At 40.8% G+C, this 18618-nt stretch overlaps 1 protein-coding gene across 1 annotated transcript in view; it reads right to left on the minus strand.

Annotated features, from left to right (window-relative positions):
* LOC145391345 (uncharacterized) overlaps window positions 1-18618 on the minus strand; it is a 107492-nt gene that overhangs the window by 42156 nt on the left and 46718 nt on the right. The window contains exons 22-30 of the mRNA XM_080265944.1: window positions 17285-17452; window positions 16897-17079; window positions 16358-16472; window positions 14290-14426; window positions 10878-11067; window positions 8499-8702; window positions 5820-5920; window positions 3130-3285; window positions 725-928 (exon numbers count right to left, since the gene is read on the minus strand). Coding sequence (XP_080122070.1) covers window positions 725-928; window positions 3130-3285; window positions 5820-5920; window positions 8499-8702; window positions 10878-11067; window positions 14290-14426; window positions 16358-16472; window positions 16897-17079; window positions 17285-17452 — 1458 coding nt within the window. The remainder of the gene's footprint in view (window positions 1-724; window positions 929-3129; window positions 3286-5819; window positions 5921-8498; window positions 8703-10877; window positions 11068-14289; window positions 14427-16357; window positions 16473-16896; window positions 17080-17284; window positions 17453-18618) is intronic.

The raw sequence follows: 18618 nt of genomic DNA on the forward strand, positions 1-18618 counted from the left end.
GTGCTCCAATCGGATTGAGCCCGTGAAGGTTTATATCCAAGGGATGGTCGGGGTTGACTGCTCATATATTGCCATTCAGGGATGAGTGAGGCTGGTCACTCTCATCTTAAATGTCGGGACCAACTGCCTAGCCCAGGGCTCCTATGCTCCTCATGGGGCAATGTAGAATTGGATGATGGATGATGGATATAAAGATTATCAAGGTGACCAATTAATGCAGGAGAAAGAATGAATCAGGCAATGGGACAGCTACAAGGGGGCCAGGGCTCCCAAAGTCAGACCTTTCCCCCCCACCCCATTGGTCCCCCCTTTTGAAATTTCAGTTAATTTAATCCGTGCACATTATGTAGCAGTGGATCCCCTCAGCTGAGGGCTTGGTCTCATTTTTGCTCCCTCATTTGTCAAGAGTTGGTTATGCCATCAGAATCAGGATAACTATGAGTGGGAAATCTTAGCCTGCTTATTTGCTGATGGTAGCGTATTAAAGGCAAAATGTGAGGCAGCTTAAGAAGTTGGTTCATTAATATGATCATGCATGTAGTTGGTGCAAAATGAAGGTATTGGTGGAAAGCATTAAGTTATGGTAAATTAGAGGAGTGTGTATGAAGGTATTGCTCCTTTAAAAAGACATTATGATAAAGCACTTGTGACCTTAGGATATTATAAGACAGAAATGAAATAAAAAGAAAAATACAAGAGGTCTGAAAATGGTTGAGAGACTTACCATGATCCTGGCATATATCAGTCCCACGAAGTAAAGACCAAGAGAAATGATGAGGGTGAGGTATATGGTCAGGTTGTCAACAAAACCAGCATTGGCAAACACATAACTGAAGTCAATGGCATTGGGAGCCACAAAGAAGCCAGATCCAAATGATGTAAGATGGTTACAAGCACAAGTAGTGACACTCCAGTTAGCTCCCACAACCTGTGACGGACACTGCAGTCAATTATAGAAATGTAACAGGCAATCTAAGGTTACAGAAGTTGTACATTGCGTTAGTATATTGCCGCCTTTTTTTTTTCTCTCTTTCTCTTTCACTGGGGTGGTAGGTGACTAATACTATACTGTAAAATGGAACAGGCACCATAGTAAAGTTATACTATACCACAACTATAATTTGCTGACCTTAAACTGATTGTGCTGCATTTTCTATTTTACCCTCCTCATGGTAGCTGTACTTTCTCATTACATTTCCTCTTCATTATGAAAAAAGCATATATCCATCCATCCATCCATCCATCCATCATCCAATCTTATGTTGCCCCATGAGGATATTAGAAGCCCAGGGCTAGGCAAGTTGGTCCTGATATTTAAGATGAGAGTGACCTGCCTCACTCATCCCTAAGTGGCATTACGTGAGCAATAAACTCCAACCACCCCATGGATATAAACCTGCACCGGTTCAATCCAATAGGAGTGCCGTAATTACCCCCTAAATCATCAGGTGTCATAATTTGGTTATATGGTTACCACCCAGCATAGTAAATGGTTTCCTGATCAATAAACCATTTGGCTTGTCACTCAGTGTAGAGTCACCCATAGACAGAAAGAAGAGGAAAGAATGAAGGAAAGTAAGACAGAAAAGGAAGTGCAAAGTCATCCATAGGCAGAAGCATGAGGAAAGAATGAAGGAAATAAAGACACAAGAGGAAAGAAGGAAGGAAGAGAGGAAAGGGTGGTCACCCGAGAGCAGCACTACATTGAATGAGTGGATGGTAAGTGCCCCCACATTTATCGTCATTACAAGAATGAATAGAAATACTACTACAATTTATTGTCATACTAGCACAGTTTTCACTTGGAAAACCATCATGTACTGCCTAAAGTCAAGGAGAATGTACTGAGACTCTACACTGCTTGAACAACATGGAAAAAAACGTTGTGGGGGAATTGTGCCTGGCAGACTTCACCCTGACTTGATCAGGGCTAAACTGTCACCCACCACATGCCAACAAGTCATAACTATAGCACAGTGAAAATTTACTAATAAAGACTATCACTTTACCCCAAAATTCTTTATTCACAAAGTTAAAAGCCCTTGTGGTGGAAAACAAAAATAGAAGCAATTCTTGCACCTTCTGTACAATGTCTGAACCCTCAGGAGATGACTAAATGTTCTCAACACGTAAAATGCTGCAAAGGAAGTAAGTCAGTTTCCAACCCTCAGGAACAGGAGTTTGGACGAACACTTGAAGTACCATAATCTGTAAAGTTTACAATGTTATCACTCTACAGAAGAAGGTGCTAGCTTTTGCGAGGCAAGACTTTATGAGTGACAGCACTTCACAGTGAGAACCACTGTTATAAGCCAATCTCAGGTACAGGATTCCAGAAAAAAATTTTGAGCCTGACATGTCTGTTTATATGATCTGATACAGCATACTACTTAAATCTGCAAGAGAAAAGTTATGCAGCATGCAATCAAGATAGGGCTTCAACATGAAAAACACAGGACAGAAAAAAGAAAAATCATGTAATATTTACCAGTACTTTACAAGGACAAAACATTCACATAATGTGAGTATGTTTAGATTTAGTACTGAGATTACTACAGTGCACTGTATAGCTTAGTGCATAATTTATGTAGACACTGCATTATTATGAGGGATCTTAGAACCTAGTTCCCAGAAAATAAAAGGACATAATATTAACCATCATCATCATCATCATCATTATCATCAGCATCACCACCATCACCATCATCATCATCAATCATTCTCCCACATAATGATATAACATGAGGAAGGACCCAGAAACAAGGAAAAGGAACGCATGAAAGTAAAACTATCAAAGGCATGCCAAGTGAAGTGAATCACACACTTAGCCATACATCTTTCAAGTCCTCAGAATCCTTGCTCCACATCACAGGTCTATCCAACATATAACAATATGAATAGCAATAAAAAATTATCCATTCTTATTAAAGCTTACTGCAAATCACAGACAAAGCTCAGTCTCCAGGAACTCTGTTTGGCAATACAATTCAAAACCAGAGGTGGTAATTTCTGCCCCAAGCAGATTCACTACCTTTTCCTTCCATTCTGCACAACTTAATCTTCTTTGCATCTTTGACTACTAACTGTCCTATGCCTGTTGTTACTTCTCTCACCTATTATTCATCTTACCTTGCATCCTTCACTGCTCCAGCTTAGCTTCTCTTTATTGAAGAAGAGACAAGATGACACAAATGAGGAAAAATTGTAGCTCTCAGTAAAATTCCCAGCAAAGCTGTAGAGCATGGTGCCAATAGGAGGGTCATCAAAGCAAGGATGTTCCTCAGGCTGGGTGGAAGAAAATATAATACTGTAGAGTGATGAAAAAGATGGAAGTAGTGTACATCATCACCATCATCATCCCAACTTCCTTTCTTATCTATGGCTGAGGTATGGTAAGATTAAGAGAAACAGAAAAACCTGATTATGGGAGAACTATCAAATGCATGCTGAGTTAAAAAGGGTAAGTTTTCTTTCATTTACCATTAAAGCCCCTGAATCCTGATACCACATCACAGGAATAAAGCCCTCTTCATATTATCCATCAGCTATAATTAAACTGACAACTATCATATCACTGGGTAAAAACAGGGGTGTGAAACCCATCTCATACGCTACTCCATACAAAAATCTTCTAACCAGCCTCATTAAGTCCAATAACTTGCTTTCTGTCAGGCTCATTTAGCTATCTGCATGGCTTAGTACACCTCCCAGCACTTTCATATACATATTATGTGCCATTTTCTCCACCTTATTTATATTTATTCTCTCCATATGATCATACCACCTAAGCACACTCTCTTTGACTCTAGTGTCCACCGACCTCATTACACCACATCTTTTATGAATCACATTAATCCTTATCCTATCCACTCTCTGCGCTCCACACACATCCTTCAATAACCCTATTTCCACTGCACTTACTCGTTTCAGTTGTTTCGTTTATTACGACTCCAACATGCTTGTATGCGTCAGCCTTGGTCACCCAGTGGTGGCTCTCCATGTTGCTCAGTCTCTGGCAGCCTCACTATTCAGTTCCTTATCCATGAGATCACACTCTATGACCTTGCCCCAGGTCCTTTGCGGTCTGCCTCTCACAACCCTACTCCCTGTGTTGATACTTCTCACTTTCTGCATTCAATTGTTATCCTCCAACATCTTCACATGCTCAAACCATCTCAGTCTACCCTTACCCATCATAACACTGATACATTCCAGTCCCATCCTTCCTTTCAACTCTTCAGTTGTAAACCTTGTTCCCCCCCCCCCCAGGCCTCACATTCAGGGATGCACTACCAATTCATCTAATTATTGCCCTTTCTGTACGTTTGAGTCTACTGTACGAATATCCTCTTCCTATACTGCCCAAGTCTCACTGCCATACAGCACTACATTCCTAACGTATGTCACAAAGATCCCTTAGCACTGAGAGAGCCCTCACACTGTCAGGCAAGGCAACAGCTCTCTGAGCTTCCTCCAATCACTCCATACTTTAGCCATAAAGCCAGCTCTAGCCTCACCTCCAGCACGTAACACATCCTCCCAAATAAAAAAACTTCTCCACACACTCAAGTGATTCATCAACAAGATCAATCCTTTCACATCTAAAAATCTCTATATGCTCTTCTCAACACACTACAAACACAAAATCAGCATTATCTCCCAGTCTACCTCTAATTCCACTGCACCTCTTATGCACCCATTTATCACAAATGCTGCACAAGATGGAGTTCCTTCCCACACCCTTGTGGCAAACAGCACATGGCCACTCTCCCATTGCTTTAACAGTACTGCCATCAGCCCAAGATATCATCACTTTCCTTTTACCTGCACCTACTCTCAAACCCTCATGACCCATTCTGCCTCTCCATGTCTAAGTCTTTCTTCTACCTCCCTTTCATTTTTTGCATTTTCTATAATCAACACCAAGTCATTAGCATACAACATCTGACATGGGAGTTCATTTCTGAAGTCACAGAGCTTCAAGGACAATGACAAACAATAAGAGGCTCAAGACTGACCCCTAATGTATGCCAACATTCGCAGCAAAATCATCACACAAATCTCCATTCACTCTTACCTGGGCACAAGCACCCACATACACAGTCATAACTACTCTAACCAGCCACACCTTGATCCCAAGCTTTCTCAATATCCACTACACAACCTCCCTGGGGACTATGTCAAAAGCCTTCTCCAAATCAACAACAAAAAAGTGCAGCTCCCTTTTCTTTCCTTTATATTTTTCCTGAAGCTCTAGGACAATGACTATAGGACTGGTGATTCATTTGCCTGGCATAAACACAAACTGCATCTCATCAATTTCACTCTTTCCCTAATCATATCTTATACGACTTTCTCCAGTATCTTAATTATTTGATCCAAAAGTTTTATGCCTCAATAGTTTCTTCTTTCCAGGGCATTGTCCTCCACTTTGTACACACTTACAATCAGACCCTTCAGCTATTCATCTGGGACAATGCACTCATATATAATCATACTTATCAAATCAGTATAAACCCATCCCAGTATCTCCTGAGGCCATCAGCATTTCAGCAGTCAACCCAAACATAAATGCCGCCTTCCCAAATGCATCCTGCTTATTGCCCTGCTCAAAGCAGCTACATCAATCAAAGGACAAGGGCCAAACACTAGATCTGCTGATTCCAAACCTTCCTGTTTCATTCAAACTCCTTATTCAGTGTTTCACTTGGAGCTTTTGTATAAAATAAAAGTAAAGTACTGTATATCAACTGATAAATTACAGGGGTCTACACTAAGTCTTCCATGCCAACAATATGAAAAATGATCAAGTGTCTTACCACAGCAAGGGTTGCATTGTACCGTCCAATGCCAAAAGAGTAAGTTCCAGGAGCATCTCCAATTATCTCTGAATCCAAGAAAAGTTCATAGAATCCTGTATCTGAAAATGTGAAAAACATGTAGCATCTGTACTAGAGTGTTGAGAGAGAGAGAGAGAGAGTCTTTCATTAGTAGTTAATAGAATGCAAACTTTAACTCTTCTATTCAAATCCGATATCACACTATATTTGGTTGGTATCTGTACCATCACACTAGCCAGTTGATTTCAAAACCTTTCCATCTTGCTCATGGTTCCATCATCACAATGTGCAGATGCAATAACCAGTGCCGCTTTCATTATCTAAACTTTCTGTATTCATATTTCTTGGGGGAAAAAAATATAGCGATTAATTCCTTGCACCATTAATTATTCATTACTAAACTGACTCCCTCTTTATTCTACCTATGAATGCTCATACCTGTTCTTAAGCATTTAATACCTTCCCAGCCATCTATATGAGTCCCACTTATCTTCACCTCTCACAATGTCAGCACATCATACCTTCCTCCTTTAATCACTTTTACTACTTATATTTTTTAAAATTACCGGTAATAAAATTTTTACATCTCTCACACTTCACATAACCACAAGAGCCCTCCTCAGTTTACTGGGCTCTGTGTCTGCATGGTACCCAAGTCAGAGAACATCTTCAATATTAAGGTTTTCCTAGTCCACACCACTCCCTCCCATTTTGTTGCCCCTAACTCTAACAATATCTGCTGTATGCATGGATAGAGCTCAGATATATTTATGGAGAAGTGTATGCAAGTATTACCTTGGGTTTATTCTCTGCAGTTGTGGTAGAATTTTATGCCTAGAAGTACATGATTATGTAGAAATATACCATGCTTCTAGCCACACTTTTCCCACTCATGTTAGTACTTTCAAGGTGATATCTCAACACTAACTATCGTACTTCAAGGTTAAGGACATAGGAGGGCGGAATAGGATTGTATGACCTGGAGAATAGTTAGGCTCTCAGTTCAGCTCCCCCTCACCTATTCCCACAGCAATAAAATTACATGCAGTGCAAGCCATATGGCATACTGTTAACATGTTAAGTAATCTTTGAACAAAGATTGATGACAAAATACAACATAACTTATCACTGCCGGCATTTCTTAGACAATAAATACAGTATACAGAATTACTGCTGAGAAGTAGAAAACATGATGACATCTAACCTTTTTATCAATTCCTTGTAATACACCAAAGAAAAAGGTGCTGACAAGGAGACTAAATGAGGTGATGCTGTGCACCCAGAGTGGCATGAAGCAGATGCGATGTCCACCTGGGAGCCACACCTCCTCATGTTTCTTTGTACCTTAGCATGGAAAGGATCCTACTCTGACCTTTGTGAAATGTTCTCTACCACAAGAGGATGCCAGATCCCTACAAATTGTATGTACTGTACTGGACTGTACACAAGATAAAAAAAAAATTATTTTTACAGTTTCTTGTTGTTTCATGTTGAAACCATAGATGAGCCATTTGAAGATGTTCTTCGGTCACCATTCAAGTATGTGTAAGCTATTACTACCAACACCTAGTACAGTAAAGCATGAAGTTTATAAAGCATGCATTGTAAACTATCATTCTAAACTAAAGTACTCCCTCGATTATCCGACAAAACAGAACCATTGGCATGTCTGGATACAGACGAAATCCGGATACAGAGCCATAGCCTCTATTGTACTTAAACCCAACTTATATGTACAGTACCCCTCCTATATGTGGCAGTGTTCTTCAGTCTTTCAGCTATTTAGACATCAAAACACACATGGGATTATCCAATATGTTTCTAGACACTACGAAAACAATGTATAAACATCAAAAATCTACAAATACCCTACCTACATGTACAGTACCGCTCCTAATTGTGGCAGTGAAAATAGCTTCAAATAATTTCCCACATCCTAGTGCAAAATTTTGCCCGCATGATGCAAGAGCTAAGCATGTTAAGATGTAGAATTTCACGAGCTTTCTCATGGAGTTTTCAGAAATTCGATACAACCTATGGTATTTGATTAAATCGCCAAAAACTTAAAAAATTGCCCATGGTGATGCAGGAAGGTAAGGTGGTGGGGGGCCAGGCAGAGAAGGGGTGGAGGAGGGAGACACACTTGGCAGCGCTGAGGGTGAAGGAGGATGGAGGAGGGACGGAGGGAGAAGTGAGGGCAGGGGGTACTCTGACCGTTCAGCGAGGAGGCAGATGGGTGTTTTCGCATGTGGGTTAGGGTCTATTTCTTGCAATTGGCCAGAGAGGCTGGCCGGCTGCTCAACCAATTTTTTGTATTCATAGGCCGCCCAACTGGTGATGTGGGAAATTTCTTGTCCAGATACAAAAATAATACAGCCAAGGCCCAACCTCCAGATACGAAGTGTCCAGATAATTGTGTGATTACTGTATTTGCCTTCGGAATATGCCAACAGCACCAATGTTCATTGTGAAACTATCGATCACCTGTGTAAAGATACTTTTTTGATTGTGTGTACCTGTAAGATGGCCTCACAGAAGTAGTTGCTTACCTGTGGTTGATGGATTTGCTCAGCAAGACAGACTGGGGTTAAGTAGCAACCACCAACATCTAAAAAACTTTTACTTTAATAAATAAATTCAGTCTACAAAATAATTTACCTTCATGGTACTTCATGTCTGAGAAGTAAACCAGATTTTCGTTAAACTCTAGGGTTCCATTCAGCTCTGTTGGAGACCAGGCTAGAACCCAATCATCCGAGGAAGTTTCATTAACAGGTCGAACCATGATGGACACACCCATTCGAGGCAGCGGAATGTCCACTTTATGCACACTCAGAGGCATGCTGGCTGACACACGTGGATCTATATGTTGATGTTGTATATGAAAGAAAAGCACAACAACTGTAATATACAAGAGAGATGTACAAAATTAAAACATGAAATAGGAGGGATAAACACACAAAAATGGCTTGAGAAAACATAATGCAAATTTACCTGTCATCAACACGAAGTGCTCAGAGAATGTAAAACATGCACCCTGCATGTTTGATACTGAAAGCTGGTACACCTTTGCTTTTCCCATGATCCTGACTTCTGACCTTTTTCTACCAAAATTTAACAACTTGTTCCTCTTTTTGTCCTCACTCATTATTCCAAATTTGGCACAAATCCACCCATAAGTTCTTACCTTTTTATAACCCTGACCTTGGCCTTTGTTTCCCCCAATTTAATCACCTGTTCCCCTGATGGTCCTCCATCAAACTTCCAAATACAGTACAGGCTGTCCCCAACTTAAGAAAATAATTGGTTCTTAAAGGTCTTCCGTAAGTCTTTTTTTTTCGTAAGTCCATCTCCCATTCTTATATTCTCTGTCTCTGTCTGTCTGTCTGTCTGTCTGTCTGTCTGACTGTCTGTCTGTCTAATTGTCTGTCTGTCTGTCTGACTGTCTGTCTGTCTGTCTGTCTGTCTGTCTGTCTGTCTGACTGTCTGTCTGTCTGTCTGCCTCTCTCCCTCTCTCTCTCCTTTCCTCTTTTCTCTTCTCTTCTCATCGCTTCTCCTCTCCTCTCCTTTCCTCTGCTCTCCCTTCCTCTCCTCTCCCCTCCTTTCCTCTCCTCTCTTCTCCTCTCCTCTTCTCTGTTCTGCTCTCCAACCCAACCCTCATCCCATAATTACTAAGGACATAAAGTTCTTTCTCTTTACCCCATCTCCTTTATACTCCATACCAACTTCTGTGCTATCCTCTCTCTCTCTCTCTCTCTCTCTCTTTCTCTAACCCAACCCTAATCCCATAATTACTAAGGACACAAAGTTCTTTCCCTCTACCCCATATCCTAAATACTCCACACCTACTTCTGTGCTATCCTCTCTCTCTCTCTCTCTCCCAGATTAAAGCCCATTACTGTCTCCACTCCACTTATCTCCTACCCTTCCCTGAACTGCAGTTATCACCTCACCTCTTTGTCGGTTTCTTCACCTGACCCCATCCTTCCTTGCTATGACTGACCTGCCACACACACACACACAATTATTTTTCATATCTGCGGATTTTTCGTACGTCGATCACTCGTAAGCAGGGGTCTGACTGTACCTGTATGGTGCAATTCCATTCAATAGATTTTTCCATACTGTTGTAAACAGACAGACTAAGCCGAAAAAAAAACTAATCTCCTAAGTGAAGGTAAAAATGGTCAATGGCATACTACAGGTACAGTAGTCATGTCACGCCAATTCAGTCTGAAGCAACCTATTCTTCAGCATCCCATCTTCCAGTGTATCGACATATTTTACTATTACAGGTATTATGATGTGTTGTTCACACTACAGCAGACTCTTACTATACAAACCAGTTTTCAATGAATCACTTATACGATGATGAAAAAGTTACCTTTTTTTTAGGTAATATAGAAATTTCACATATGCAATGATTATGATCCTATATGAAACCTCACTGGTTGATATATGATCACTATTTTTGCTTATACTGTATGATCACCTTCCCACAAATCTACAGTCATTTATGGTATTTGAACTTGTCACCATCAGGTGTGTTAGTGTCAGTGACGAACAATAGTAGAGAGTTGGAGTTCAAGCAGGAAGTGCAGTGAAGTGAAATAACTACCACTTTAGGTGAGTTGGAAACTTGCTTTGAAATTTGGCTTTGGTGGTAAGCAGTAAGTGAAGTCCAATGAAGTGAGATAAAAGCCAGTTTAGGTCAGCTGGAAACTTGCTACTTTGTTGGGTAGGTAACTCTCGATCAAAAACATATTCTCATTGAACCTTTGTTATAACTGAATCAGTATACTATAAATCATTCTGCAATTTTTAAAAATACATCTTCATCATAAAATGAGGGTGTGCTGTATCATACAAGCAACAGCATTTCCCTCATACATTCTGTGGCTATGTCAAGATGGTTCTGTCATTAACAATATGATGGCTAATGGTGACTGAAGATCCATGATTTAGGTGACAAACCTAAACAATATATACCACAATAAAATAAATACCACATCACATCAGCATGTTGTTTTGACTGACCTACAACTGTGGGTTCCACAACAGACTCTTTAGAGCGTGGGATAAGGATAATGAAGTCCCTGGAAGAATTATATACAGGCAGAGGGCGAGCGGCAGCATCTACTAGACTCAACTGTACTGTGGCAGAATCCTCATTCAGGCCATCACGACCACCACCATACTCATGAATTTGGTCTGTCCATTTGGTTATCTGCAATATGAGAATACAATGATCATGTTTTAGACTAAGGTCTGCAGATACTCTAGCCATATTGCTTTTCCTTGTTGGTCACAATGAAAGTAATCCTGGCAACAAAAACATATACATGTACTTGCCTAATATGGAAAGCTCAAATTACAGTAAAAGTCCTGTAAGCAAAATGGCAGGGGACCGAGGGTCTTTTGGACTATAGGGAGGGACCTCTGAAAACATTAGAAATATGTACACACACAATCACTTATTTCTTCCCAAAGGTGCCCCCTTCCTACCCCTATAAACCCTGGGAAGAAGGGAGGGGGAGACAAAACTAGCTCCACCTGCCTCTACCCCAGCTCCTAACTGTCCCCCATACCCCTACCCAACCCCCCCACCTGTCATTCTTAATTGGCAGTTACATCTGAAGCTGATTTCATACTTAACACATTTGGTCCCACTACTAATACAAATATAGAACACTAGGAGATGTAAAAAGTATATAAAATACCTATCAACATGTTCTACCTATCTATCTATTGCCAGACGCCATAATCCCGTAAGGGGTGACCATTTGACTTTGAATTACTTGTTTTACGGGGAGGGGCACTAACCCTCCACCAATCCACTTGCTGACACGCAGGGAGCACGTATGATTTGGTTAGATGGTCAACACCCAGCATTGTAAATGGTTTCTTGGCTTACTATGGCATCACAATTTCAGCTTCCCTGCAACCTTCTGTGCCATGCAGTAAAAAAGGACTATCTATCTATCTATCTATCTATCTATCTACTGTCAAGCACCTCAATCCCGTAAGGGGTGGCCACAAACAAATTGCCTCCATGTTGCCCTGTCAAATGCCACTTCCCTGCCTTGCTCCTAACTCAAAACCCCCTCTCTCATAGACTCTCCACTCCATCCCTCTATCTCATCCTTGGCCTTCCCCTCCCTCTCTTTCCTTCCACCTCACTCGCATACATTCTCCTCGTTAGTCTCTCCCTCTCCATCCTCTCCATTTTGCCAAATCACCTCAATGTACACCTCCTAACGTTTTCTATCACATCCATATCCACACCACAACACAACACACATTCACTTCCACATTTGTCAGTTTGTCTCTCCATGTAACTCCACATGCTCCTCTCAAAAAACTCATTGCCACTGCCCTCATTCTTGACTTATGTCCTTCCAACAAGGTCCAGGCTTCACTTCCATATGTTAGAGATGGTATCACAATACCGTCATGTAGTAACTTTTCACTTCCATCCTCACTTCCCTGTTTCTTATCACTGCTTTCAAAGAACCGGCAACTTTTCTTTCTTGTTACACCCTTCCAAGCCCTTCACCCCCTAAACTTCCATCCTTACTCATCACACTACCCAAGTAATTAAACACACACACATTTTCCATTTCCTCCTCATTGAACCTCACTGTACATTCGCTGACTTCATTTTTTTCGAACACCATAACTTTACTCTTCCCTACATTCACCTTTAGATTCCGTTTCTTACACACTCTCCCAAACTCATCCACCAAACCTTGCAGCTCTCCATCGTCTTCACTTAACAACACAGTATCATCTGCAAAAAACAGTACAGGGAGTTTCCAAACACTGCCATCTCTCACTAGGGTCGCTCCAACATCCACTACCCTACCTTGTATCTGTTTTATAACCCCATCCATATACAGACTGAACAACCATGGAGACATGACATATCCTTGCTTCAATTCAACCTTCAAACAGAAAAATTCACTCAGTTCACTATCCACACACACTGCAGCCTTAGCACCTTCATACATACTCTTCACGGCCTTCAACAACTTCCCATCTACTCCATATATTCGTAATACTTTCCATAATCCTTGTCTATCCACCCTGTCATATGTTTTCTCCAAATCTATGAAGGCTGCACACAACTTCATTCCCTTCTCTAGAAACTTTTCCACTAAAGATCTAAGAATGAATATCTGATCTTCACGACCTCTTTCCTTCCTAACACCTCTTTGTTCTTCTCCAACTAATTCCTCTGTTATTTCCCTAACTCTATCATTAAGTATCCTACCATTTGCTATTCCTATTATGCTAAGAAGACAAATGTCCCAGTGATTACCACACACCTCTTTTTCCCTTTTTCCCTTGTACAGAGGAATAATTATACCTGACTTCCAATCCTCCGGGACTCTACCTTCCTCCCAGGCCAATCTGCACATCTTCCACATCCATTCTACTTCTACCTCTCCCCCATGCTTCAGCATTTCACCACACACTCCATTAATTCCTGGCGCTTTCTCCATTTTAACTTTCTTCATTGCTCCTACAACCTCCATCCTACTGATTTCTTCCTCTCTTCTCACACCCCTTCTTCTCCCAGTCATTCCCCAGCTACTTACACTTGCATAACTTTCATTCTCTATGTTCAACAATTTCTTAAAGTGTTCTCTCCATCTGCTCACTTTTTCTCCCTTCTCCACAAGTAATCTACCATTTTTATATTTCACTCCCCAACTAACTTCTTTGCCCCCCCTGTCTAACTCTCTTTACCTCTTTCCAGAACTTTTTCTTACATTCCTTCCACTTTACACTCAAATTCCTTCCAAATTCCTCATCACTTTCTTCTTACTCTCTCTTACTAATCTTTTCACCTCTCTCTTCCTCTCCACATATAACTCTCTCTTCTGTCTTTCAACTTTTTCTACACCCCTGTTTCTCAGCCACTCACTATATGCTCTCTTCTTTTGTGCCACAGTTTCTCTCACCTCTTCATTCCACCATGCTGTTCCCTGCACCCCCTTTCACCTTCTCTTCATCCCACACACCACCTCTCAGGCTGCAGAGATTTCTTCTGTGAATACCATGCACACACCTTCCACATCCCCCATCTACTCCAGTCCATATTTACCCAATTGCTCCTCCTTTTCCCTCTTATATTCTGCCTTTTCTCCATCCTCTTGTAACCTTCCCACCCTCCTTGTATAAAATACTTCTTCCTGTCCTTCCCTTCTTCTATTTCTCCATTCCATTTTTATTTTGACACCACCACCAAGTGGTGGTCAGAAAGTCAACTCCCCCAACTTCTATATACTCTTGCATCCATTACACACCTCTCATCCTTCCATCCACACACACATAACCATTCATATATATACTGTATACATGTATTTAGAGAGAGAGAGAGAGAGAGAGAGAGAGAGAGAGAGAGCATCTTAAAATAACTACTATATACTGTAATCAGTATGACCTGTATGCCAATGGTGATAGTCTTGTTACTGAGGCAGTTACTGGGTTGGCCCAAGATGGCACAGTAGCTAGGGAAGACATAGGTTGCTCCACCTACATTCTCCACATGCCCTTCAAGGTCCTCAGCATTGATGAAACCTGGTTGGTGATAATCTGTTTTAGAGAAAACTGGAGAGCAACTGTGCTTAAGCTGAAGGAAAACGAAAAATGAAAGAAATTAGTAAAGAAACTAGGAGGGAAAGCACACCTGGATGAGGGAAAAGTAGTGAAGGTGGAAGGACTGCATGGAAAGTAGTAACACAGTTTTAGCAATTGCAACAGGGAGGCTAACAGGGCTGCAGCTCCCTTGACATCATTTACATTGCTATGTCCTGTGAAGGGGTGGTCATAATGATCCTAAGTCTTAGGCCCAGAAAACACATGCACCAAAAGTAAACTTTACATTGGAGAGCTCACTTTAAAAAAAATAAACATTTCATAATTAACAAAAACCATGCAGGTCTTTCACCACAGTTGTCCTTGAGGTACAACTGAATGGGGAAAGCCCACCTCCTCCACATAGCACATACCCAAGAGCAGGGTCGCTCTAATATAAATCATTCTGACTCATGATTGAGCACCACATGAACAACATAACCATGTGAGAAGCAGTAAGACAGAAGAGTAATATGCTATGCTATGGAGGTATCTGCGAGTAAGGGCAAAGCCCTCGTGAGTCTCTTGTCAAGTAGTAGCATTTTGTCACATATGAGCAGCCCACGCTGGCCCAGAACAACTGTAAAGCTATTGAGAAGCTTATATCTCGGCAACCACAGGGCCAATCACTGCATGGTTTACACAATACGATAGCCTCATTCTTTAGGACTTGCTTTTGACAGGTTTCATCACATCCTGGCGGTGCACATGGCATGTGACACGCGTGAAGTGCAGCATGTTGAAAATCTTCAAAAGAGGGCCACAGGCTAGACAGTTCATCATAAAGGCATGAAACTTGGAAGGTAGATAGCCATCAATATACTCTAGGCATCCTCAGGGTGTAAGGTGACATTTCAATGCTTTTGGATTTAAATGGCCTCACTTGTACCTCACCAACAAAGGTGCTTTGCTGGTCAATATTGCAACACAGTACATGAGAAGTAATGAAAGGCAGCCCATGAATGGACACATTTTGTTATTTGTAGGATGATGATTTTAATAAATAATTCTTTGCACAGTACAGTAATATATCATGTAATACTGTACGTCACAGGAAATGTGTACATTATCATGTACAGTAAAACCTCAATATAATGGATTTCAATAGACCGGAATTCGCTTTTATCAGAACTGAGGAGCTACCCGACTAAATTCCTAAATATCGGAAAAAGTCCGATAAAGCCAGAATCAGTCTGGACTGCCTGACCACTTCAGCTATGTTCACCACAATAAAGTAAATAAAGACATGTTTTTCAGTGTAGAGTACAGTATTATTATACATATTATACCATTTGATTAATGTAGTGAAGTTATAACACAGTACAGTACAGCAATGGTAGTAAAAACAGTTTAATAACATTCGTCTGATATATCGGAAAATGTCCAGGTTAGTAGGGGGAGGTCAGGATGTCGCTTTTATCGGAATTTCGTATTTTTTGGAATGGCTTGGGCCCTAATTAGTCCATTATAGTGAGGTCATACTGTATTTTTCTCCAAAACACTAAGTATTTATCATACTGTATACAGTATGGTAAAGTACTATGTATGTGAAACTGTTTATTTCCAACTTATTGTCATACAAACATATCTCAGTGCACTGTAAATCATCCACAGTCTTGGAACTTCATTATCGAGAATGCCATTCCCAACATTCCCCTGTCTGACTTTCAGCATGGATTTTGACCACAAGACACGGGGATCACCGTGTATGTTTAAATGGTGACAGTTTAGATGTGTACAAAATATGTAAATCCTTATTAAGAACAATCCCAACAGAAATGGGCACAGAAGAAACATTCAGCACAGTGCAATACCAACTGATAACCCCATCGACAAAATCCTGAAGGGACCAATTAATATCTTAACAGACATACCGACAGCCATGTTGACTTGCCCTTTTGCATCCACTCTAGCAAGCTCCTCCCCTGCCACTGCTGCTTTCAAAAGTGATGTCTGTGTTCCTCCAACCACTCCCAAAAGTGACTCCACCTGTACAAAATATATCATCATCATTATTATTATCCTGATCTTTCTTCCTCACGTAAGGATAGGGTGAGGTAGGGTTCAGAAAGAATGAGAAAGCATGATACAGAAAAAAATATCAACAGTGTGCCCAGTAAAACAGGCCAGGTGGTCATTCACTTACCATTAACCCCTCACAATCCTAGTTCTACCTCACAGGCCACACTATTTGTACATGATTTTTAAACAGTTTTTTTATTCAGATGCATTTCAAACTGCCTGCCAGGCACAGTCCACAGGTTAATGGACTTGACCTTTGATAAATAAAACCCTATGATGAATAAAACAATCTGATGGTAGCAACAATACAGTAAAAACACTCACCAAGGAAATGAAAAGGTAAAAGACATAACAAGCCATAAATAATAATTACCATTCCCTTTTTTCTCACCTTTCTATTGGCATCTTGGTCTTCTTCTGATGGCTGATATTCTTTTCTCACTTCTCCCATTTCTTGCATAGTTTCCTCACTCTCAGTCTGATTCAAAGCTTCTCGCTTTATTCTGCTTGGCATCTCCTTTACCTCCTCACTCCCACAAGTACAGCTGTGTTTCTTTACACTTTTATTCACCCCCTAAAGTTGAGAGGATTAAGATGATATTTCACATCAAGGAGTAATTCAGTTCTAGAAGAATCTTTCCATATGTTGGTTTAGAATTCATCAGAGAATAACACAAACTGATAACTGTTTTCTAGTTTAAATCAAATGAGTTTAATGTGCTGAGGTGATTTATATAATTCACACAGATTACATAAAAAGAGAATGGAAGACATAATACCTTTAAAAGACTGGCAGAAGTAGATAGTGCCCCAACAGTAAAGTCCTTTTGTTTAGATAGTGGTGCTTGGCTGTCTGCTGCCCCAGAAAGTGCTTCTAGTGCTGCCACAGCACCAGCTTGGCTCTCTGATGGCAAAGGGTCTGAGATGGCACCAAGGATATTGTTGACCTGCAAGGTAATTTATGTCATTCATCACTGAAGTACTATCTTCAAACATGCATGCATGGGTGTCATCATCATCATCATCATCATATCCATCCTACCTTTTCTCCCACTTGCAGGTGAGTCAGGTGTATACTCAGCAGATGTCAGTTACATAAACCAATCAAAGCTATGTCGAACATGATACAGTATAAAATAACAAATACATAGCACAGCTAAATGATTTTAAAAATTATGCAGTAGATAACAAAGGAAGGATTTTGTAATAAAGGTGAGAGAACAGTTGTGTGACTGTGAATCAATGCAAATGAAAAGTACTGCATTGCTGATGTCAGTTACAGTGAAAGTAAACAATGAGATGTGTTAATAGTCAGAGCCCTTGGATCAGGCAGTGAGAGGAGTAAATTGCAATGGGAAGGATTTGGGGAGAAGGTAAAGGGGTAAAAGGGAGGTTGTGAATTGTTGTTGTTGTTCTTGTTCCTGCTATGACCCCCATCTCATTGTGAACCCTGTGAATGGCAGGCTGAGACTGTCCTCCTCCTGCAGTCCAGCATCCTTCTTTTGGGGGACAGGGAGGGAGCTGAGGACAGCCTATACATGTAGGCAATCGAAATGATGTTATATTGATGCTGCTGCATGAAGGACTCCCTCTCCAGCACCAAGACTGTGAGTAGAGGGAACAAGTACTGCCAGAGAGGGGTTTCAATACAGAGGTAAGGAATGACACATCAAAGGGAATGATAAGGGAGCACAGGGCATGTAAAGTAAATGAGAATAGAGAACTACTTGCATTGCTGTGTTTGGAAAGGGAGTTGGTGATCAGATATGAGTGGCTTAGGAAAAGACACATGCATAAGTATAAATGAATGTATGGAGTGAATGAAAGGTGAGCCCTGATGAACCTGATAACCACCATAATTACAATCTGTATTATCAAAAGTGAAGGTAAAAGACATCATTACAATCACAAGTACAAGACACACACACACACACACACACATGTGGATATGGAGACAGGACAACACGAGCATTGCTCAATTCCTGTATACTACAAATAGGCAAATACAAATAGGCAAATACACACACATACAGTACATACATACATACACACACAAACACCTGAGGCAAGAAGAACCTGGTGCAATTGAATCTAAAATATCTGTGTCCTATAG

The sequence above is a fragment of the Coenobita brevimanus genome, chromosome 18 (assembly GCF_032717465.1).
Source record: "Coenobita brevimanus isolate Jiangsu-jjx chromosome 18, ASM3271746v2, whole genome shotgun sequence".
NCBI classification, from domain to species: domain Eukaryota; kingdom Metazoa; phylum Arthropoda; class Malacostraca; order Decapoda; family Coenobitidae; genus Coenobita; species Coenobita brevimanus.